Below are 22611 nucleotides of genomic sequence, written 5' to 3' on the forward strand. Positions count from 1 at the left end.
TATTGCTAAATTGTTAAATATTTTTGCTTTCATTGCTTGCTTTGCCAAAAAAGGAACGTTGGGTAAGAGTTTTAGAATAGTTTTTATACGCCTACATTTAATAATTGCTACGGTTTTATTGTCACACTCCATATAGGATCTCTATGATCGACGTGTAAGTGGTTTCGTAATCGTTGTTGATGCTTAACTCTCCATACAGCTATTTAATGAGTTCTTGTTTTACACGCTGCGCTTTAGAAATTGGAGAAAAAACAAAGAGTCTATGTAGAAACGCTTAGCAGACGCTTTCCCGAAAACCTTTCCCTACCCACTTATCCTACCTGTCCTCCCTTCCTTGCCCTTCATCATTTGCCCCTAAAGGACACTAGTGCCTCATCGGATGACAGTGGTGGCTCTAAGGCGCTGACGCCCGAGGAGGTCGTAACCAATGTGGCCACCGATATCCTGGACAAGTTGCCAAAACTATTTGATCGGGATGCGGCTTTGCTCAAGTATCCCACTCTTTATCACCAAAGCATGAATACGGTGCTGGTTCAGGAGATGGTGCGCTTTAACGTCCTACTGAACACGATTCGAACCAGCCTTATCACGCTGCGAAAGGGAATCAAGGGTAAGTGTGATTCCATTTTAGTTACAGCTGTAATAACATAAGAAAAAAAATGTGGAATCTAATGTTATAGTAATACAGGAATCATAATTAATTTAACATTAGTATATCATATAGTTTTATTCTTGATGGTGGTGTAATTTAATTTTAGCCATATGTAGTGCTTATAAATTATGTATTAATTGTGTTATTCGGGATCTAACAACATCCTACTTGGGTCTGCTGTCATATTATCATTGACGGGCAAATGGTCATCACTTGTTTCAATGGGAATCACTGCTTGAAGGGGATTGAAGTGAGAGCCCAAGGAGCCTCGATGCCTTCTTTCCTCGATTTGGTCCTCTTCTTCATTTCCCTGTACTTGTGTTTTGGGCTGATCCTTTTTAATAGGTACTGCATTTCCCTTGACTTTAGTTGAATCAGTTATTAATGAAGCCGCCTTTGGGGTCAAATTTTTTAACCCCGAAGACCGAACGGGTGGAATAAAGGAATCGGATTCTTCGACCATGATAGGCTTATTTCCTTCAGGTGGTACTAATTCCTTGGCAGTTGGTTTTATATCCTTGGAACCTGAGGAAATGGGTGTCAGCTCCTTGGGTATTCGGTCAACGACGGACTTAATTTCTTTGGGAGTTGAGTCAATAGTTTCCAAATTATCATTAGTTGTGTTAGCTTTTTTTATATCGTTGGAACCTGAGGAAATGGGTGTCAGCTCCTTGGGTATTGGGTCAACGTCGGATTTAATTTTTTTGGGAGTTGAGTCCTTTGTTTCCAAATTATCATGAGTTATTTCCAAAGGTAATTGTTCTTCTTCTGCGATTTGCTCTTCTTTATTATCAAGGAATATAGGTGGGTGATAAGCTTCCGGGCTTATTTCCTTCGCAGGGATTATTGGCACTTGCATTTCATGAAATGAGACTTTCGGCGAATCAATATCAAGCACCAGGTCCTGTTCCTCTTTTTCCATTTTATTCCTGACTTCATGTTCCTCAATGTCTTTGATGGGCTCTAATATTTTGTCTTCGCTCTCCTTTACAAGGTTTTCTATATTTTTTTCTACCTCACTGGGTAGCATTACCCTGTAGCCCCTGCCTATAAGGGATGCTAAATTTGAAACTTGGGAAAGATCCAAAGTGCTTCTAAGACTGAAGACTGCACTTGGTTCCTTTGTTAGGTTGCTAACGGGAGTAATAATTTGAGAGTTTATAAACTGGTCGCTACCAGATGGCGGATCATCACCAAGGGGCTTATCGACGTTTACTAATGCTCCTGTGATGTGGTCGTCCTTGAATCGTTTAATTAGGGCCAACGTCTGTTGTCCCATAAAGTCAGATCCTTTAAGTGAGATATTTCCCATATTAATATTTTCTTTTTCGCGAATATTGTCCGTGCTACGAATGTCACCCTGGGAAGGAGTCAACCGAAGATCGATTAAATCGGAGGATTCAACAGGGGGAGGATTTTCCATCTTCTGTAAAATTTGGACGAATATATCGTCAAAGAGATCGTTATAGTTTTCGGTTACGATGCGTTCATTTTCTTCAAGCCAACGTCTTCCGGGAACTGCCCGTCGAATGAGCTTTCTAATTATGGCATTGGCCTCACGCCAGGAGGCCTTTTGAGGGATTTCACTTTCGCTATCCGTGGACATGAGATATAAATCGTTGTCGATAAGACGATCAATAAGATCGCTTGTTAATGTGGTGGCTATGTCAAATGGATCTAGTTCAGTCCACAATTTTTGAAAGATCACATCCTCCACCACGTATTGCACAATCAGGGAGTTCTCATAGCGCTGGAGCACTTGATCCATGTCGGGGGAGACTAAATCGTTCAGCATCAGACGTAGGGGAACATAAGTGAGGGGGTTCTGAATCAGCTTGAAGCTCTCTAGCCATCGCTCTATATCAGTATCGATTTGTTGCGCCACTTCACTTACTGTCTCTGCAGCTGAGCTGTCGGCCACATTGTACATATCTGAGCTCAAAATCTGTGCGAAATATTTGTTGGAGATTTCGTTGTTGACCACATTGCAGTTCTGGAACAACTCCTCGTACATCAGCCTCATATCGTTCTCCTTCTGTCTCAATCCAGCTTCGGCTGCCTCGCGACGCCATCGCTCCTTCTGGGCCATAATCGCGAAAAAGTGAAGCCTACGTAGTTCCGAGAGGCGAGCCATCTCCTCCGATAGGAACTGCATCACCCATCCCACGTAGGTGCCCTCGTATATGTTCAACAAGTTCTCCATGCCCTCCCTCTTTCTATCGTTCTTCAAGCTTGTCATTATAATTTCTGAATTTTGATTCGCCTCAGTTTCAAGAAAACCTGCATACTTGCTAATTGATATTCCTTTTTCAGAACTCTCTTTAGAGGAATCGGACTGAACATCGTAGAGGTCGGTCAAATAGGCAAGGGTCATTTGAGATGCGACTCTACCTAATTCCCTTCTTCGACGCTTTTTGAGACATTTCGGGTCCTCTTTCTCCCTGGCGGCCTGAGTTCTAAGGGCCTTCAAGCATTCGAAGAGCTTTTGCAGATTGTCCTCTTTGCAAAAGTTCCGCTCATACTCTTGGTCATACTTTTTGGGTTTAGACCAATCTTTGAGCTTTCTAAACGGACATTTTAATTGGTTCATATTGACTTTCTTCTCCAGTTCGTCGATCCTCATGTCGAAAGCATTGCGTCCGGTTTTTGAGACATAGTTTCTATGTGCCGGATCCACGCCGTATCTTAAAAGCGGAGCATAGAATTCGGAGCACGGAGATCCCAGAGAATGCATGGGCTTCTGCTTTTCCCATCTTCGCGGAGTCTTCGTGACTTGGATCTCCAGGCGACGCATTCCCCGCTGAAACTCGATCTCGTTCTTTCGCAAACCAGCTAGGCGTCGCTCCTCGATTCGTTCGCAGGCTTTTTCAATCCGTGACTTTGAGGCGGCGTGCATTTCCTTCTCCCTCTTGTCAAACATCTTGATTACGATCTGGAGACGCATCATCTGGCACTCCTGGATGTCCTCCTCCCGCTGGATCCACTGCTCCCACTCGAAGGCTTCCAAAATCTCTTTGAACTCAGTTTTTATAGCCACTTTCCTGGCCTCACAAAGCAGTCTTTGAAAGTGTACCTTCAGCGCATCGCTAAAGGCCCATCTCTTTCTGGCACGCTCCAGGACCTCGACCTCATGCAGCCCTGGTTTATTTGATCCTGGCAATACAGATGGCAGGGAAAACAGTTCCAATTTTTTGAAGTTCCTTGTTTCTAAAACTTCTGGCAAATAACTAATAGTCTGCGCAGAGGATTCCCTAAGAATAAAGTATGCAATTAAAAAAATTTAGATCTCTTTAAAATCCCCTCCAATTTACCTGTAAAGCGTCTGGGTGATTTTATTCTTGAAAAGTCGCGTGTCCTCAGGCTTGGAAAAGAAATCGCATTTGTGCTTTAATTCTTTCTTTATGACCACGCGAGGACTCATCTTGACCTCATGGCTGTTTATAGACGTGTCTCTTTCCGTAAGGAAACGGAATCCCGGGGCCTTGAACTGACACTCGCTGTCAGTGCGAGGTAATTTTCCAGCATTACGAGGGGCTGGATCATTAGCACCTATAGAACTTGAAAATCAGTTTGTTTGAAAGTCATAAAAATTGATTTTCAAAATCTTTATACCTCCACCGATCCGTAAATCGGGTGAGCTGGCGATCAAACAAGATGTTAGACCATTTGCAGTTTGCTTTTCAATTTTCTTAGCGACTTTTTCTCTTCTGATATTATCCTGATGGCGTCTGGGCGATTTTACAGAAGTTGGTATACTTACAGCTTTGTCTGATATGTGCTCCGGAAGAACCCTAAACTTAACCTGCTTTTCTAGTCGCGAATTGTTTATTGGCATTATGAAAAAGAGTGTTTTATTTTTTTTTTTCGTTTTATTAGTGTTATGTTGGTGTGTTTTGTTGGGTATTGTGTCAGCAAATGAGTTTCATATTTAATTAATTTTGATTGGCATTTTTAGCGGGCTACTGAGTTTAATATTATATCCATGATACATAAAAGGCATACTTTTAAAAGGGTAGTACCTATTTTAAGTACCTAGTTATGACTTCTGTTGAACTTAATTAATTTTACCTTTTTTTTTACCGGCAGGTTTGGTTGTAATGTCTGCCGCAGTGGAAGCTGTTTACAAGTCGGTCTTGATTGCCAAGATTCCAGCCATGTGGGCTGGAAAATCTTATCCAAGTCTGAAGCCCTTGGGCAGTTATGTAAACGATTTTCTACGACGCCTTGAGTTCCTGCAGGTGAGTAAAAAGTAACTCAACATTTGAGTGCTTGTAAGAAACGTTTTTATCTCTATTATAGCACTGGTTTGATCATGGAGCCCCTTCAACTTTCTGGCTTTCCGGATTTTTCTTTACGCAAGCTTTCCTAACAGGTGCCCAGCAGAACTATGCTAGAAAATATGTAATATCCATAGATTTGCTGGCCTTTGACTATGAGGTTCTATCGCTGGAGGAGACACAAATTAAGGGTTTAGCCGGCCCAGAAGATGGTGTCTTTGTGTATGGCATTTTCCTAGAGGGTGCTCGTTGGGATCGCACGGGAAAGTATCTGGCCGAATCTCGTCCAAGGGAACTGTTCGATACGATGCCGCTGATTTGGTTGAAGCCCATCAAGCGCGTTGATCTGCCCGAGCGTCACAATTATCTGTGTCCAATGTACAAGACGGCCGAAAGACGAGGAGTATTGTCCACGACAGGTCATAGTACCAACTTTGTGGTGGCCATGTTGCTACTCTGCAATCCAAATACCCCAGTCTCCCATTGGATTATTCGTGGTACAGCTTTGCTGTGTCAGCTGAGTTTCTAAAAATTGCATATTTATTCGGTTAAGCTATATTTTGTAATGTTCGGTTGAGGCTAAAATAAAAGAAAAGTCTGAGGATTAATTATCAAAATATTATTGCATTACTTAAATTTAATAAAAAACAAGGAAAAACGCTATAGTCGAGTACCTCGACTATCAGATACCCGTTACTCAGCTAAAGGGACAAAAGCGAGACTGAAATGCGCCACCTACTCCTGATCACAATATATGGTTGTGTGGGCGGTAGACAGATTTAAGCGTTAAAGGCGTTAGAGTGGTCGTGGCAAACTTTTTTTTGGGTATTGACGAGACTAATACATTTCAGCTAAAATTTTTTATCTAGCATGAAAATTGTTTGTGGGCGTTAGAGTGGGCGTGGCATATTCGCGTAACAAACTTGCGCTGCGCTCAGGGCTACGGAATCTAAATCTAAGATCCCAATGTTCCAGGTGTATTAAAAAAGAGTGCGTCCAGAATGTGTCTAGTTTGTTACATCCTACATTCCTAGGTGCATCTGGGTGCATTCCAGGTACATCTGGGTGCATTCCAAGGTAAATAAATTTTTTTTTATTTTCGCAATTTTTTTAATGGGGTTTTCGCATTTTTCAGGGGTGCATTCCTAGGTACATCTGGGTGCATTTCTAGGTATATCTGGGTGCATCCCTAGGTAAATTACTTATTTTTAAATTTTCGCATTTTTTTCATGGGGTTTTCGCATTTTAAAGGGGTGCATTCCTAGGTGCGTCTGGGTGCATTCCTAGGTACACTTGGGTGCATTCCTAGGTAAATCATTTTTTTTTAATTTTGGCAATTTTTTTAATGTGGTTTTCGCATTTTTCAGGGGTGCATTCCTAGGTGCATCTGGGTGCATTCCTAGGTATATCTGGGTGCATTCCTGGGTAAATTATTTTTGTTTAAATTTTCGCATTTTTTTCATGGTGCAACCTAGGTGCATCTGGGTGCATTCCTAGGTACATCTGGGTGCATTCCTAGGTACACCTGGGTGCATTCCAGGTACATCTGGGTGCATTCCAAGGTAAATAAATTTTTTTTTATTTTCGCAATTTTATTAATGGGGTTTTTCGCATTTTTCAGGGGTGCATTCCTAGGTGCATCTGGGTGCATTCCTAGGTATATCTGGGTGCATTCCTAGGTAAATTAATTATTTTTAAATTTTCGCATTTTTTTCATGGGGTTTTTGCATTTTTAAGGGGTGCATTCCTAGGTGCATCTGGGTGCATTCCTAGGTACATCTGGGTGCATTCCTAGGTAAATCATTTTTTTTTAATTTTGGCAATTTTTTTAATGTGGTTTTCGCATTTTTCAGGGGTGCATTCCTAGGTGCATCTGGGTGCATTCCTAGGTACATCTGGGTGCATTCCTAGGTACACCTGGGTGCATTCCTAGGTACATCTGGGTGCATTCCTAGGTAAATTACCTTTTTTTAAATTTTTGCATTTTTTTCATGGGTTTTTCGCATTTTTAAGGGGTGCATTCCTAGGTGCATCTGGGTGCATTCCTAGGTACATCTGGGTGCATTCCTAGGTAAATCATTTTTTTTTAATTTTGGCAATTTTTTTAATGTGGTTTTCGCATTTTTCAGGGGTGCATTCCTAGGTGCATCTGGGTGCATTCCTAGGTACATCTGGGTGCATTCCTAGGTACACCTGGGTGCATTCCTAGGTACATCTGGGTGCATTCCTAGGTAAATTACCTTTTTTTAAATTTTTGCATTTTTTTCATGGGTTTTTCGCATTTTAAAGGGTGCATTCCTAGGTGCATCTGGTTGCATTCCAAGGTACATCTGGGTGCATTAATAGGTATATTAATTTTTTTTAAATTTTCGAATTTTTTTCATGGGGCTTTTGCATTTTTAAGGGGTGCATTCCTATGTGCATCTGGGTGCATTCCTAGGTATATTAATTTTTTTAATTTTCGCATTTTTTTCATGGTGTTTTCGCATTTTTAAGGGGAGCATTTCTAGGTGCGAAAATTAAAAAAAAAATTAATATACCTAGGAATGCACCCAGATGTACCTAGGAATGTACCCAGATGTACCTAGGGTTGCACCCTTTAAAAATGCGAAAACCCCATGTAAAAAATGCAAAAATTTAAAAAAAGGTAATTTACCTAGGAATGCACCCAGATGTACCTAGGAATGCACCCAGATGTACCTAGGAATGCACCCAGATGTACCTAGGAATGCACCCAGATGCACCAAGGGTTGCACCCTTTAAAAATGCGAAAACCCATGAAAAAAATGCGAAAATTTAAAAAAAGTTAATTTACCTAGGAATGCACCCATATGCACCTAGGAATGCACCCAGATGCGACAAACAAGACAAAACAAGTAATTAATAAGTATTATTTATGTATATCTCGTTTATTTCGTTTCAGTTTCCAATACTTATTTCTCTTACTAGCATAAAATAAAAACTGATTTTAAATCATAATATTTATATATTGATTTAAGAATTATTCGTCCTTAAATCACGCCTGCAACTTTCATACTTTGATCTTCGATCTTGTTTTTAACCCAAATATGACTTGGTTTAAGAATTATTCATACTTGATTGAAGACCGAAAGGTTCTTAATCTAGTATTTTCGAAAATTCGTGCTCGAAAGTAGTATTTTGTTCTCGGGTTCGGTATTTTCCATGCTTGGTGAAGTTTTGACACCGAAAATGCTTGATTCAAGCACGAAATACTTGATTTTTTTTCTGAGTGTAGGAATGCACCCAGATGCACCTAGGGTTGCACCCTTTAAAAATGCGAAAACCCATGAAAAAAATGCGAAAACTTAAAAAAAGTTAATTTACCTAGGAATGCACCCAGATGCACCTAGGAATACATCTGGGTGCATTCCTTAAGATAAGTTTTTATTCCTGTTTCCGCTTTAAAAATCGATGCTGGGCAACAGCTTAATTAAAAATGTGGACCAGATAATAAGCCGAGAAGTAATAACCCAAATAAACTACAGTGGCTCTAGGCATAAATATGGATTGGCAAATTTTCATATTCTTGAATTCGGCCTTACAAGGTACGTCACACTGTAATTTTCAAAAATTAGTTAACATTTTTTTGATTCAAAAACTTTAGGAGGTTTTCCGTGCGCATGTTAAATTAAGAAAATTTAAAATAAATGTGTCTAGTTTGTTGCATTTCTAGGTACGTCTGGGTGCATTCCTAGGTACATCTGGGTGCATTCCTAGGTACGTCTGGGTGCATTCCTAGGTACATCTGGATGCATTCCTTGGTACCAGGTGCATTAAAAAAGAGTGAGTCCAGAATCAGTCTTGATCATGCTTTTTTATCTAGCATGAAAATTGTGGGCGCCACAGATTTGGGCGGTTTGTGGGCGTGGCATATTCGCGTAACAAACTTGCGCTGCGCTCAAGGCTGCGGAATCTAAATCTGAGATCCCAATTATCTATCTTTGATATTTTCTGAGATATCCGAGTTCATACTTAAGATTTTTTTAAATTTCTGGGCGGTTTGTGGACGTTAAAGTGGGCGTGGCAAACTTTTTTTAGGTCAATCGATAGGTATTGATGAGAAAACAAAAATTTTTACACTAGCGTCAAAACTGTAGGAGCCACAGTTTTGGGCGGTTTGTGGGCGTTAAAGTGGGCGTGGCACGCTGCTGAAACAAACTTGCGCTGCGTAAGAAGTTCTGGAATCTGCATGCCAAATCTCAATAGCTAAGCTCTTATAGTTTCTGAGACCTCAGCGTTCATCCGGACGGACAGACAGACGGACAGACGGACATGACTAGATCGACTCGCCTAGTGATCCCGATCAAGAATATACATACTTTATGGGGTCGGAAACGCTTCCTTCTGCCTGTTAAATACTTCCCGACGAATCTAGTATACCCTTTTACTCTACGAGTAACGGGTATAAATATAGGGTATAAATATAGCATCCAGTAATCCATATTTAAAACAGATACAATTTCCTCTAGATAGTTTACACTTATTTATTCGTATTGCTTTTCAAATATAAATTTCACAAATGTATGCGTATGAAAGTAACGAAAGATACCGTTACCCAAGAATTGAAAGTCCGGAATTTCAGAAATTATCTAAATTTGAAGACTTGTGAATCTTTGGGGATATAAACAACAATCTCTTCACCCATATCGGTATGCTCATCCTCAAATTCACCATCATAATCGGTTGCTGAGTCGTCAATTCTATTTAGAGACTTATCTGATGAATATTCTAGTTCGACATCTTCAGGTTCGATTTCTTGTTCGATTTCTTCATGATGATCTAATTCTGGTTCCATAATGCTAAATTTACTTCTTTCGTCACTACTATCAGATGCATTTTTTTCTTCCATTAAATCATGATCATGCACCAACGAAGAACCCCTCAGGTCATTTAGATGATCCTCGTACTCGGCAAGATCCAAAGTACTTTTGATGCTTAACAATTCAGGGTCTTTCCCTGGAGTCTCAGTACCTAATACATCTAATTTTTGAAGTACTTCACTTTTTATATAGTTGTCAAATAACTCAGCATCATTTTCACTTATCGGATATTTCTCTTCGGCCTTCAGTTCTCTGGTAATCTTGTCTTCTTTAAATTTTTTTATAAGAGATAGAAATTGCATTCGTAATAGATTTGTGTTTTGCAACGGTTCTGATTGAGATGACTCCTCCGTCGAAGGAATCCGTTTTGGGATCTCATGAGCAAAGAAAGCATACGATTTACTTGCACAAAGCGGGAGAAGGTCGGCAGGCAATACGGCCGTCGGATTTTCTATGCCAAATAGGATTTCGGAAAACACATCGTCGAACAGACTATTAAATGTTTCGTGGACAATCCGCTCGTTTTCCTCCTTCCAGCGTCTTCCGGGAACCGCTTGGCGAATGAGTTTTCTTATTATGGCATGGGACTCTTTCCAGGATTCCTTATGAGGGCTATCGCTTTCGCTGTCCGATGAGAACAAAAACAGATCGTTGTCAATGAGGCGATCAATAAGATCGCTGGTCAGAGTGCTGGCTACATCGAATGGCTCTAGTTCCTGCCACACCTTGCCAAAGATCACATCTTCCACTATGTACTGGGCAATCATGGAAGTCTCATAGCGCCGGAGCACAGCTCCCATATCCGGGCAGACCATGTCCTGCAGCATCAGTCGAAGTGGTGTGAAATTGAGTGGGTTCTGGATTAACTTGAATGTCTCCAGCCATCGCTCTATGTCCAAGTCGATTTGCTTTGCTAACTCGGTGACAGATTCGATGGCCTCATCTTCTGTTATATGTCCTATATCGGTGGTCAATATGGTGTCTGCATATTTCTTAGCTACTTCACTGTGAACCGCACTGGTATGTTGAAACATCTCCTCGTAAAGCATCCTCATCGTGTTCTCCTTCTGCCTCAATCCCGCCTCGGCTGCTTCACGCCGCCAGCGTTCCTTTTGGGCCAAGATGCAGAAGAAGTGCAGCTTGCGCTGTTCCTTCAATCGTTGCATTTCGTCGGCAAGGAACTGCATGATCGTCCCAATATAACTGCCTTCGTATGAGCATATCAGAGTCTCTAAATCTTCGCGCCCTATCTCAGAGCTCTTCAGTGGCTTCTCGGCTTTTGGTATTGTGACCTTAGTGCTTGTCTTAATGGTGTCGCGGTTCGAAACGGGGAATTCCACAAATCTTGATTTCCTAGCCTGATAATAGGGACGGAAGGAATCGCTTGAGCTAGTACTAGGCGTACGACGCTCTATACGCAATCGTGTTTTCAGACAATGAGGCGGTTCCTTTGCCATGTCCGCCTGCGTTCTTAGTGTCTTCAGGGATTCGTAGAGCCTCTGTAGATTGCCATCATTGCAGAAGTTTCGCTCGTATTCCCTATCATACTCCTTGGGCTTGGACCACTCCTTAAGTTTGCTAAAGGGACACTGGACATTACGCATATTGACCCGCTTCTCCAGATCATCGATCCTCATGTCGAATGCCTTGCGTCCAGTGGTGGATTCAAAGCATCGTCGGGCCGGATCAACACCATGTCTTATCAGGGGGCCATAGAACTCGGAGCACGGTGATCCTAGGGCTTGCATGGGACTCTGCTTTTCCCACTTTCGAGCGGTCTTGGCCAACTGTATGTTGATGCGGCGCATTCCCCGCTGGAACTCAACTTCATTCTTGCGCAAACCCGCCTGGCGACGTTTCTCGATGCGTTCAAAGGATTGCTCGATACGGGCCTTAGATGCGGTGTGCATTTCCTTCTCCCTCTTGTCAAACATCTTGATCACGATCTGGAGACGCATCATCTGACACTCCTGTATGTCCTCCTCCCGCTGGACCCACTGCTCCCATTCAAAGGCTTCCAAAATCTCTTTGTACTGCGTTTTTATCGACACTTTTCTGGCCTCACGCAGAAGTCTTTTAAAGTTCTCCTTTAGAGCCATACTAAAATCCCATCGCTTGCGAGCCCGCTCCAAAAATTCAACTTCATGCAACCCTGGTGGCTTATCACCCGGCAGCAACTTCGCCAAAGTAAACAGTTCGAAAGCTTCTGATTTTTCTTGATTTAGAATCTCGGGTAGAAAGGCCAAAGTCTGCGCCGAAGACTCCCTAGGAAATGGGACTTATAACATTTTATTCAATCTTATGGATATTATCTTACCTATAGAGGGTTTGTGTGGCCTCATCCTTGAAAGGTCGATTGTCCACATACTTCGGAAAGAAGTCACATTTGTTTTTCAACTCCTTTCTTAAGGGCTTCGAGTTCAGCTTGACTTCTTGAGTGGCATAGTTTGAGTGTACTGTTTGCAGAAAGAATATACCTGGTTCCTTGAATTGGCATTCGCTGTCGGTTCGAGGTAACCGTCCAACATTGCGAGCTGCTGGGTTGTTGGCACCTACAAATATAGACGAAAAAAGGATTTTCGGTTTTATAAAGGGGGTTAGTTAGGTTAGACCCACCTGCCGCTAATCGGGAATCTGAGTTCTTCGAGCATGTCGACTTATAATGGCATTTGTTGTCTGCTTGATAGGGTTTTTCCACAGCACTGTCGCCTGGATCGTTGGCACCTGGTAATTAGGAAAATAGAGTTTTTGAAAATATAACACCACTTGATTCTAATCGACACACCGCTCTTTAATCTGGTATGCGAGGGTTTTGTGATTAGGCATGACGTTAGGCCCTGTCCAAAGTTCTTCTCAACTTCCCTGCCTCTAGGTGAATCTCCAAAGCTTCTCTGCTGTTTGCCATGGGTAAATGTGACGCGTTTCTTCTGCCGCCCAGTGTCCTCTTTTATTGGTGAAGCTGATTGAAGTACCGCCGCCGTGTTTATAGGTCTAAGCTCTCGGTTTTCCCGGATAAACTGCAGGATCCGTTCCTTCCGCAAACGTTTCTCCTTTGCGGAGGGCATTTCCAACTATTGGTGAGTGGAAATCTGCTTCAGTCTATAATTTTAGTGTTCCTAGGTGTTTTTGTTTGAATTGTGTTTTTTGCACGCTTACAATTTACGCTTTCAGTTGTTACATAAGTAGCTTACTGGGTTAACTTCTCAGCTCGCTGCCGTTCAGCTCAAGTTGTTGTGGGTTGTGCAAACCATTGGGTTAGTCAGTCAATCAGAAGTAATTACAATTCGCCAGGCAACCGTCTGGCTGCTAGGGAGCCGAGCCACATTGTTTGTTGGCCAATCGATAGGAGCCAAGCACAAAAAAACAGTTGCAAAAGCCGACTGGCTTAACGTCTGACTTTTTTGTACGCTTTTTGATAGTCTTATAGCTAGGCTTTTGACGTCGATTGGCAACTCAAAAAAGGCTGCTTACTTCCAGGGTTTTTATTTTATTAAATGTAAACTAACCGCTGGGAACATTAAGATGGAGTGTGTCGACTAACAAATACCTTTTACACAAAAAAAATATGCTGGGTATGAATTAGGTGCCTTTACCTTTGTTAATATCAGGAAAACGATTTTTTTTAAAACCGTGTAGCAATAATATTTATTAAAAATATACATACAGAAGATTGTTAAAGTACAAGTTTCAGATAACACAACCCCCACTCTTTTTCTTTTCCCTTTTTTTAAATTATGGATTCCATGTGATTGCCGATGTAAAATGGATGTTTTCATCGACAGTAATATCTGATAGGCTTCGAGTCGGACAATCTGGAAGCCAAGGCCAAGGATCATCATTATCGGCGTCGGGTGTCGCAGTTGCAGTTTCCAGAAAATTTACATCTAATGAAGCTGGTGGAGATCCCTTGTATATTTCATCTGGGTCGAGCTTGTTTTTGGAAGAGTGATTTTTCTTCTTTACTAGGTTTAAAACTTGGTTCTTAATTATCCGCTTATCACAGACACTCATATCAGATTGATATCCCTTTAGTTGGGCGGAATACTTATTATTTAATAGAATGTCCTTTGTGCTTAAAAGGTCTTGCTTTGAAATAGTTGAATGTACTAAGACAGGTTCGTTGGGTGGGAGATCTTCAATTTTGTGAACAATTTCGTTAAAAACATTGTCCAACAGATCATTGTAGTTCTCGTAAACGATACGTTCGGCCTCCTCTTTCCAACGATTGCCGGGAACCGATTGACGAATCAGTTTTCGTATGATGGCATGAGCTTCGTACCAGGAAGTCTTCTGGTTAGCTTCACTTTCACTCTCAGAGGAGAATAAATAGAGATCGTTGTCGATGAGACGATCAATCAGATCGCTAGTTAGGGTGCTTGATATATCATAGGGTTCCAGTTCCTTCCACATTCTGGCTAAGATCACATCTTCCACTATGTACTGAGCAATCATGGTCTTCTCGTAACGCTGCAGTGCAGCATTTAGATCCGGACAGACCATGTCATGCAGCATCAGGCGCAGAGGAATATAGTTGAGTGGATTTTGTATCAGCTTAAAACTCTCCAGCCATCTTGCTATGTCCACATCAATTTGCTTGGCCATTTCCGTGACTGTCTCAGCAGCTTCATTAGCAGCCATATGGCCCAAGTCGATGGTCAGAATACTGTGCACATAGTGATCACTGACATCCAAATGGTGGATATTGGATTGCTGGAACATCTCCTCGTAGAGGCTCCTCATCGTGTTCTCCTTCTGCCTCAATCCCGCCTCGGTTGCCTCGCGATTCCAGCGTGCCTTTTCGGCCAAAACCGAGAAGAAGTGCAGTCGACGTTGCTCCTTCAAACGAGCCATTTCATCGGTGAGGAACTGCATCACATGACCGATCAAGCTGCCCTCATACGCCATCATCATATTCTTGAGGTCCCTTTTATTTTCGTCTCTTCTCAGTTTTTGAGCATATTCGGTGGAAATCTGGTCTTTTTGCCATTTAACATGCTGTTCAAAAGCCTTTTTTTGCGAGGGTCTATAAGTTTCGGGTGCAACTTCCTCATTCTTCGCATATAGGCTGGTGAAACTCTTAATTGTTGCCAGAGTCATCCTGCCGTATCTGCCAGTTTTATATGGTGGTATATGGCGTACTTTGAGACATTCAGGTTTTGGCCTGTGATCACCGCTGGTCCTCAACGTCTTCAGAGATTGGTAAAGGCTTTGCAGATGCTCCTCCTTGCAGAAACGATGTTCAATTTCTTGAAGCCGTTGCTTGGGTTGAGACCATTGCTTCAGTTTGGCAAAGGGACACTCGACTATTTTGAGATTTATTTGTCTCTCTAGTTCGTCGATTCTTAGGTTAAAAGCACGGGTGGCAGTGGTGGAAGAGAAATTGCGACGAGCTGGATCCACCCCGTATCTCAATTGAGGGGCATAGAATTCGGAGCAGGGTGATCCCAGGGAGTACATGGGTGTCTGCTTCTCCCATCTTATCGAGGTCTTGGCCAGTTCTTTGCTTATTCTTCGCATACCACGCTGGTACTCGATTTCATTCTTATGCAATGCCGCCCTTCGACGCTTTTCAATCAGTTCGCATCCTCGTTCCAATCGCGTCTTGGAGGCGGCATGCATTTCCCTCTCCCTCTTGTCAAACATCTTGATCACAATCTCCAGCCGCATCACCTGGCACTCCTGGATCTGTTCCTCCCGCTCCAACCAATCCTCCCATTCAAAGGCCTCCATCACGGATTTTAACTGATTTATGGCCAGTTGTCGATCATTTAGCCGTTGTCTGTTAAATTTTATCTTTAGTGACTCCAAGAACTTTTGACGCCTACGGGAGCGCTCCAAAACTTCCACCTCATATAGACCTGGTGGATTATCGCCTGAAAGAATTGAGGGCAGAGTGAAAAGCTCTAGTGTACGGGCTTCATCATGGTCGTAGATCTCTGGCAAATAGGGTAAAGTCTGCGCCGAGGACTCTCTACGGTTAAAGAATTGTAATATCTTCACACAGGTTCAAGGAACTATCTTACCTATATAGCGTCTGAGTGCATTTGTCTTTAAAGGGTGACGGGTCCACATATTTAGGAAAATAGTCACACTTGTTCTTTAGTTCCTTTTGAATGGGCTTCGTGGGGTTTAAAAACACTTCTTGACTGCCTACATTTTCATTTCGTCCTCTTAGAAAAAATATACCCGGTGCATTAAACTGGCATTCTTCATCGTCACGGGGTTGTTTTCCTGTTCTTCGTACGACGGGATTATTCTCTCCTAGGAAAGAAAGAGTTATCGGATTTAAAACAAGGATTGGATTATAATATATCTTTACTAACCAGCTGCCAACCGCGTATCAATTGTGGGTGGTTTGATTAAACATGATGGAAGCTCCTTCTTTGTATACCTCTTCACATTTTGAGGTAGTTTCTTTTGGCTTGTAGATGTTTTTTTCTTTGGACCAACAATAGGCTGTGATTCTCGGTTTTCTTGAAGAAATTTCAGTATTCGTTCCTTGCGCTCCTCCTGTAAGTTCACTTTGTTCCGTTGCTTGCGTTTTCGCATTTTAAAAGAGCATTTCTAGTAAAAGTGATTTAAAACTGATTTACCATTTAAGATGTATGTATATGGCCTACTGATAGATTTCTGTTTAAAATAAACATGGTAAGGCTGCGTTTATTAATTTTTGTAATTTTTTTGCTATTTATAATTTGAGATTTGATAAATGTTTCATTTTTCATTAATAAAATCTGCCCTTAATGGGATTAGGTCATCAATATCAATTTGAGTCATTCAAATGGTCAACATTTCTCCCCCAATCTAAAGAAACCTTCGAGCTGAGAAAGTTGCGGCAATACTGAGATGTATACAAATGACCTCAAATGGGTTGCTTTTCCTAAAATCCAACCCACCACCTCGACAGGACGTTAATCATTTATTATCCGACATGTCTGTGATTATTTAGCTTTTTGTCTTGGCCCGCCCATATTTCATTTTCTCAACAGGCTTTAAATTTTTTAAGTCATTGAAGATGTTTCTTGGATCCCATGATTTTCCTCCGGCGAGAGTGCAACTAATTTTGTGTAATAATTTATGAGCCAAGTTTCCTCGGGGGGCCTGGGTAGAAGGAAATGCTTTCCGATAAGAAGTGCTTTTGACGATTAAGCGCAACACTCGTGCAAGTTGTGGAGCGTAAATTGTTGTTTTTCAGTCCCTGCCCGAGGGTTTTAAGCATTGAGGGTTCTTTTGTGGGCAATTTAAGGCTATTCTTGGCCGTCGAAAGTTTTCCTGAAAAGCGAGATGTGAATTTCTGGGGAAAGCTGAAAACTTGACCCATTTTGACAGCTTCACAGATTGCCAACTTTTAATTGGCATCAATTTTTATCAACTCCGGAACCACTGCTCAACGGTGCAATTGAGGACTCATGTTCGTGCTTAGCAGGCACATTAATTATCGCTTGAAAGCCTCATCCCCGTTCAATTTCATCTACCCGCCTGCACTTTGCCATTAATTACCTTTGCTAAGCATTTTGCCATTTATCAGACTAGAGACTCCGCCCAGGTTTTGGGTTCTTGGTAAAGGGTATTTCGGGGTTCTTTGTTGCTGCGTGAACCCATCAGAAATAATGATGCTAATTAGACAACAGCACTTTCGACGAACATTTAAACCGATTAGTGCGAACCTTACAATCCGCCCAAGGCAATTTCTACGAAATTAGTAAAATCCACTCCGTTGTTCTGTTTACAATTTTGGCTCGTTAATGGCATGGCTAGAAAACCTAATCTTAGGAAGTCAAAACTTTTCAAACGAACAGAAAACTGGGAGAAGATGTTTTATACTTCAACTTTAAGTATAATATATACATATATATTTGTTACAGAAAAGATTGTCTTAAAATGAATACAAATTTTCTGTAGTGCCAAAGTTTTTCTTTAATTTGTGGAATATATGTTCTTAGGTTAGGTTCTTGTATTGGTAAATAGTTTACTACGATATTGTAATGTATATAAATAAAAAAACCAAAAATACATAATAGTTTATAATATAGTATATTAAGTATTCTGGAAAAATGTTCCAATATGTTATATAATTCATAAAATATATACAACCTATTTTTTACGTTTGTCTTACATACTAATAGTCGCAAATCAGTACCTAAAAAAGTGTGTATGTAAATATGTATTTTTTTACTGCGCATTTACAACCGGAGTTTGTAGTAAAACTGTGGCGTTTTTCTTTCTTTATCATTCTTACAAGCCAATAAAAGGTATACACACATTCAAATATATCTACCATAACGACATGTTTGACGTCACGTTTATTTTCGTTGTCGCTATCGCTGTTGTTCGCCGAACTATGTGTATACCACACAAATTGTTGAATTTACCAGCGCAACCGGCGAACCGGTTAGTCGTCGTTCGGTGATTGTGGAAGCAGCATGTTTGACGTCGAACTAAAAGAATTACTAGAAAGTTGGGGCTTTGGCCACTGGTTTCAGTACTTTACGGGTAAGAAACTATAACTAATTTGTGTAATACTTTTTTTGTAGGTGATTTATAAAAGATAATTGGTAGGGTTCGTCCAGGTGTGTAAGTATAAGAAATTGTAGTCGCGCAACTGTATGTATGTTTGTATAACTGTAAGCACAGTACGTTTACACATACCTACTTACCTACAGTGTGACCATTTTTAGTTGAACAATAAATAACTTTTTTAATTATTTAGCGTGTTTGTATTTAATTATTTAATAATTTAAAGAACTAAAGCTGTTTTCTTTGGAAAACTTTTTAAATATAATACAAAGAGTTTATACATAATATTAATTTTATTTATTTATTTATTTAAAAATAATCAATAATATAATTAGTTTAATATCATTTTGAATAAGTTTTTAAAAAAAAAAGTTTTATAAATTTATTTATATTGTAATCATTTTTTATCTTGTATAGATGAAGAAATTACCATAAAAAGGCTTAATTATATAACGGAAGACGACCTAACTTATATATTCCGCGATTCGAAATTAGGTGAAAAAATTGAATTTCGATACCATCTGACGGAGTGGAAAAAGAAATTTGTAAGATCTTTATTCAAAAATGTGTATATGCAGTTAATATTTTTCCTTCGTAATTTAGGGTTTAGAAAAACTTGTAATTACAACACCATATGTGGCGGCAGATTTAGATGCCGAGGATTTCGGCCAGGCACAGTCGAGCACATCCTCTTCTATTTCAAAAATTGTGTGGCAGAGCAATAAAGTTGTTATGGTAAGTTCGTATATATTTAAGAGGTAAAGAAATAATTATTTCTATTTTAGGACCTTGATTTGATTCTGAATGAGCACCCTACTGGACACTATGTCAAACGAGCAGTCAGCGATGGAAATCCTGTTAACGATGCGACTAGAAAAATAATAATTGAAGCAATTGTTAATTTTATCATAAAACACAAAGTAAAACCAACCAGATCGGACTTTGAAAAAATTTCTAGCGAAATAGAAGAAAAGTTCAATGATGACAAGGTAAAAATATTGGTGCCTTATTATTACCATATATAAAATTCCCTGGTTTTCAGAAAATCTACTATAATAATGTTGGAACTCGGGCAGCAGGAAGGCTTTATGACAAATACCATAACACAGTAAAAAAGTTGAAAAAATGTGGAGAATTATTTGATTCATCTACGAATAAAAAAGATAGCCATAATGTGACATTTATCAATGAAGAAGGTGGGCTATAAATAATATTCATGGTATATAAATTTATAATATTTTTTCTTTACAGCTTCCGATGCTCGTGAATGGCTAAAAGTTAATAGCGAGCCTTGGTCTGAAGTCTATGAAATGTGGCGTAAGACTTACACATTGCGAAGAGATGATATTCTTAATGCCAATGGGCAAGAAACTGCCATTTGTTACGTTTTAAGCCAGTGGCCGCAGTTTTCTAACTTCTTGGGATATGGCTTGGTAAGACTATTCATACAAAAATTGTTCATAATTTGTTAATTCTTCATAATTTGTTCAGGTGGATATGGACTTTAAAGCGTTATATCCGGAATCTACTTCTTTAATCTTTAAATGGCAGTCGTTTAAGGAGAAAATCCTTCCCATATTAAACACCAAATTAACGGATTCCGTGGATATAAATTACTTGGAACAAATTAATGCTCAGGCTGAAGGTTTGTAAATTGTTATGTTTTTAATTCAATAATATAACTTATTTTGTTTAAAGGTTCCGATCAACTTCTTGCGCTTTTACTGCATGTCTTGCTGCGTTCACTGGGAAAACGCAAGGCTAGGGACAAAGTTTTCACAAAATCAATTAAGGACTCGCAACTTTCATTTATGATTCAAGGTGTGAGACACAGCGATGTGGAAAATGAAATTCAGCTGTTACGAACCACTCTTTATAACCGTGGAGAGAGTATGCATCCCATTATAGTTGCTGAGGGCTTTGACTTAAGCTGTTCTAAAGTGTACATGCTGTACAATGATATAAAATACGCACTACCGAGTTTCCTCAGTGTATTCGATATATGCTTTAAAATGTTTCACGTCTTACATCTAAAGTATCCATCTGATTGCTCTGAGTTTTGGTTGTTCGTACAAAAATATTTCTATGAAATCAATTTAGACGATGACATGGTGTCTCCCAGTATATTATGTTTGATAAGTGATTTAAGGTAACAACACAAATCGTGAGCTAAATGGACATGTATTCCAAAAAACGATTTGAAATTATATTAAATAATAATCTCAACGATGGAACTGCTATGAAATATTGTTTAATTATGTTTGTGAAATAAAGTAACTATTTTTAACAAATTATAAAGGAGTTTTCATTATTTTTCGGGTACTCAGAAAAGAACGGGCCACTAACATCTACAAGCACAAACATTTTCTGCTATAATCGTACACAATTTTTTTATATGATCCTATTCGACGAATTTATTTTTAAATTTCCTAACCGTACTTTTTTCCAGTTTATAAAAATCTCAAATTTGTAATCTCCCATTTTTCTTTTGCTTCCGGAACGGGGGTGCTCTTCTATTTTCATTTTCTAAATAATGCGTATTTATGAGTAAACAATGAAATTATATTTACTTTTGCTCTGTCAATATTTGCATGCAATTAATTTTCCCATCCTCGGTGGGAGTAGCAGCCAGCATAAACCATGACGAGCAGTGAAAAATCAAAACCAAACGAAGCATGGAGCGAGGGCAAAGTGCCGTAACGTGTGCAGAGAGCAGCATTTTCCCGGGAAAACCCAGAACTCATACCCCCAATCCATATACCCAAACACCCACACCATCATCCACGCCCACGATGTCCTAGCTCCCGGGTCTGCCGCAATTTACTTTAAAAGTATTGCTAACGAAGGAATCGAAGATGAGTGGCTTGCCATCGATTTTTGTTCTTGTTGTGTCTGTTATTTTCGTATCTGACGCTGATGATGGGCGATGATAACGAGATGCTCGGCTGAAGTTTGCCAACTTTGCGGCACCGCTTCCTTTTGGCGCATCCTTTGTGGCCAGGACTCGATGGCAAGTCGCCGGAAAGTTCGGGCTAATGCCAGCCACATTTTGCCTTCCCTTAAAAAACTTCGTTTGCATGCTTTCGACTTTTTTAATTAAATCTTCGGGCAGAAGACAAATAGAATTGGCCAAAGTGCGGCTGTGTATTGGGAACATTTTAGGCAGCATACAGAAACCACCACCAGCCGCAAAAGCCTCGAGATCCCCTTCCAAAAAATGAAGCCATTAAACTATATCCAACTCGTTTCCTTTAATGGCTAGGCCGTTTAAATTTTCAGGCCTCGTCGAGAAATACCAACAACAGGGAAAAGGAATCTCAGGAATCGCTTGGCTTCACTTTATGTTATCAAAAATATTTTCAGGCACTTAAATTAATTTATAGCTCAACGAACTCCCCTAAAAAAGCTAAATATTATTCTGGTTTTGGGTCCTTATCAGTGGCGCAACAAAGGGAGCTTAAAATCTAATCAAATTTACGCCGAAACTTTCGATCCCAGCAGCGAATTATTACATGTTTATAAAAGCTCAACAGCATATTGGTTGGAATTCTGTGAACCTTTATTACTTTCTTTTTAATTTGAACATTTCGCAATGCTACATCCGCCCATCCTAAAACTTGTTTTGACTACACCCCTGTTTTTTCCTCAATTATGTGCAAAAAATTCTAAATCAATATTTATTGTAATGTCCATTCCTTTTGTATGCTCTAAGCTTAATGGGTATTTTGATTTTTCTTTAAGATTAAGATATTTATTAAGGTCTGAATAAATTATTTAATTGTAATAATGCAATTTTTTCAAAAATGTAATATATATTAATGTCAATACTTTGGAACTTAAGAATGTTTATCACAAGAATATAAACCCTATTTTTTCTCAAGAATTCGCGACATTAGAATGTTACGAATATAAACTCTATATACATAACAATTTTTAAATCCGTTTTAAAAGGACAAAAAATGTACCTATGATATGTTGGGATCCTAATAACGATACCTAAGAGAAACTAGAAAAATATTAAGAAACTGTGCTCAGAATTTTAATAATTCTAGCTTACTTTTCCTATTTTGTTATTTCTAAGGGTATCGAAACTTCGACCAATCTCTGTCAAACTTTCAGATATTCCCTTATGTTGTGGTTTTTGGGGTGTATTTGGCTTTTGTGCTGTTTTGCCCTTCGCGCTTGTGTCGTAAAATTTATGACACGAAATGTTTTGGCATTACTTTCGGACGGTTTATCTGTGGCCATGTAGCTCTCGGAAAGGTAGGCGTCTCGTTAGGCGTGGCCTGTGGTTTGCCAGCCCTTTCCTTGCTTTTTATTCTCA

The 22611-nt window shown here is 39.9% G+C and overlaps 5 protein-coding genes across 6 annotated transcripts in view; 2 read left to right on the top strand and 3 right to left on the bottom strand.

The window, feature by feature from the left end:
* Nucleotides 1–5548, top strand: part of Dhc36C (Dynein heavy chain at 36C) — a 28149-nt gene extending 22601 nt beyond the window's left edge. The window contains exons 22-26 of one of the 2 annotated variants that reach the window (XM_036821506.3): nucleotides 54–62; nucleotides 137–154; nucleotides 238–610; nucleotides 4739–4890; nucleotides 4952–5548. In XM_036821506.3, the coding sequence (XP_036677401.3) occupies nucleotides 54–62; nucleotides 137–154; nucleotides 238–610; nucleotides 4739–4890; nucleotides 4952–5458 (1059 nt within the window). In that variant the 3' untranslated portion in view covers nucleotides 5459–5548. The remainder of the gene's footprint in view (nucleotides 1–53; nucleotides 63–136; nucleotides 155–237; nucleotides 611–4738; nucleotides 4891–4951) is intronic. The other variant, XM_070996146.1, reaches the window with a different exon arrangement.
* Nucleotides 722–4667, bottom strand: LOC108019214 (uncharacterized). The gene is made up of 3 exons (XM_017087013.4): nucleotides 4265–4667; nucleotides 3964–4201; nucleotides 722–3903 (listed from the first exon to the last, which is right to left on the bottom strand). Exons 1-3 carry the CDS (start codon nucleotides 4485–4487, stop codon nucleotides 795–797), a joined length of 3570 nt encoding a protein of 1189 aa, XP_016942502.3. The 5' UTR covers nucleotides 4488–4667; the 3' UTR covers nucleotides 722–794.
* Nucleotides 5549–9409: 3861 nt separating the features above from the next.
* On the bottom strand, nucleotides 9410–12963 carry LOC108021733 (uncharacterized). Its single transcript, XM_017090571.4, has 4 exons — nucleotides 12556–12963; nucleotides 12387–12494; nucleotides 12088–12322; nucleotides 9410–12035 (listed from the first exon to the last, which is right to left on the bottom strand). The coding sequence occupies exons 1-4, from the start codon at nucleotides 12833–12835 to the stop codon at nucleotides 9536–9538; spliced, it is 3123 nt and encodes a 1040-aa protein (XP_016946060.3). The 5' UTR covers nucleotides 12836–12963; the 3' UTR covers nucleotides 9410–9535.
* A 419-nt stretch (nucleotides 12964–13382) lies between these two features.
* Nucleotides 13383–16360, bottom strand: LOC108008493 (cilia- and flagella-associated protein 91). Its single transcript, XM_017072357.4, has 3 exons — nucleotides 16094–16360; nucleotides 15794–16031; nucleotides 13383–15741 (listed from the first exon to the last, which is right to left on the bottom strand). The coding sequence occupies exons 1-3, from the start codon at nucleotides 16317–16319 to the stop codon at nucleotides 13503–13505; spliced, it is 2703 nt and encodes a 900-aa protein (XP_016927846.3). The 5' UTR covers nucleotides 16320–16360; the 3' UTR covers nucleotides 13383–13502.
* A 1754-nt stretch (nucleotides 16361–18114) lies between these two features.
* LOC108011581 (uncharacterized) lies at nucleotides 18115–20578 on the top strand. The gene is made up of 8 exons (XM_017076753.4): nucleotides 18115–18263; nucleotides 18705–18832; nucleotides 18891–19022; nucleotides 19073–19276; nucleotides 19330–19483; nucleotides 19539–19720; nucleotides 19779–19932; nucleotides 19986–20578. The coding sequence occupies exons 1-8, from the start codon at nucleotides 18194–18196 to the stop codon at nucleotides 20438–20440; spliced, it is 1479 nt and encodes a 492-aa protein (XP_016932242.3). The 5' UTR covers nucleotides 18115–18193; the 3' UTR covers nucleotides 20441–20578.
* The last annotated feature ends 2033 nt before the right edge of the window (nucleotides 20579–22611 follow it).

The sequence above is a fragment of the Drosophila suzukii genome, chromosome 2L (assembly GCF_043229965.1).
Source record: "Drosophila suzukii chromosome 2L, CBGP_Dsuzu_IsoJpt1.0, whole genome shotgun sequence".
NCBI lineage: Eukaryota > Metazoa > Arthropoda > Insecta > Diptera > Drosophilidae > Drosophila > Drosophila suzukii.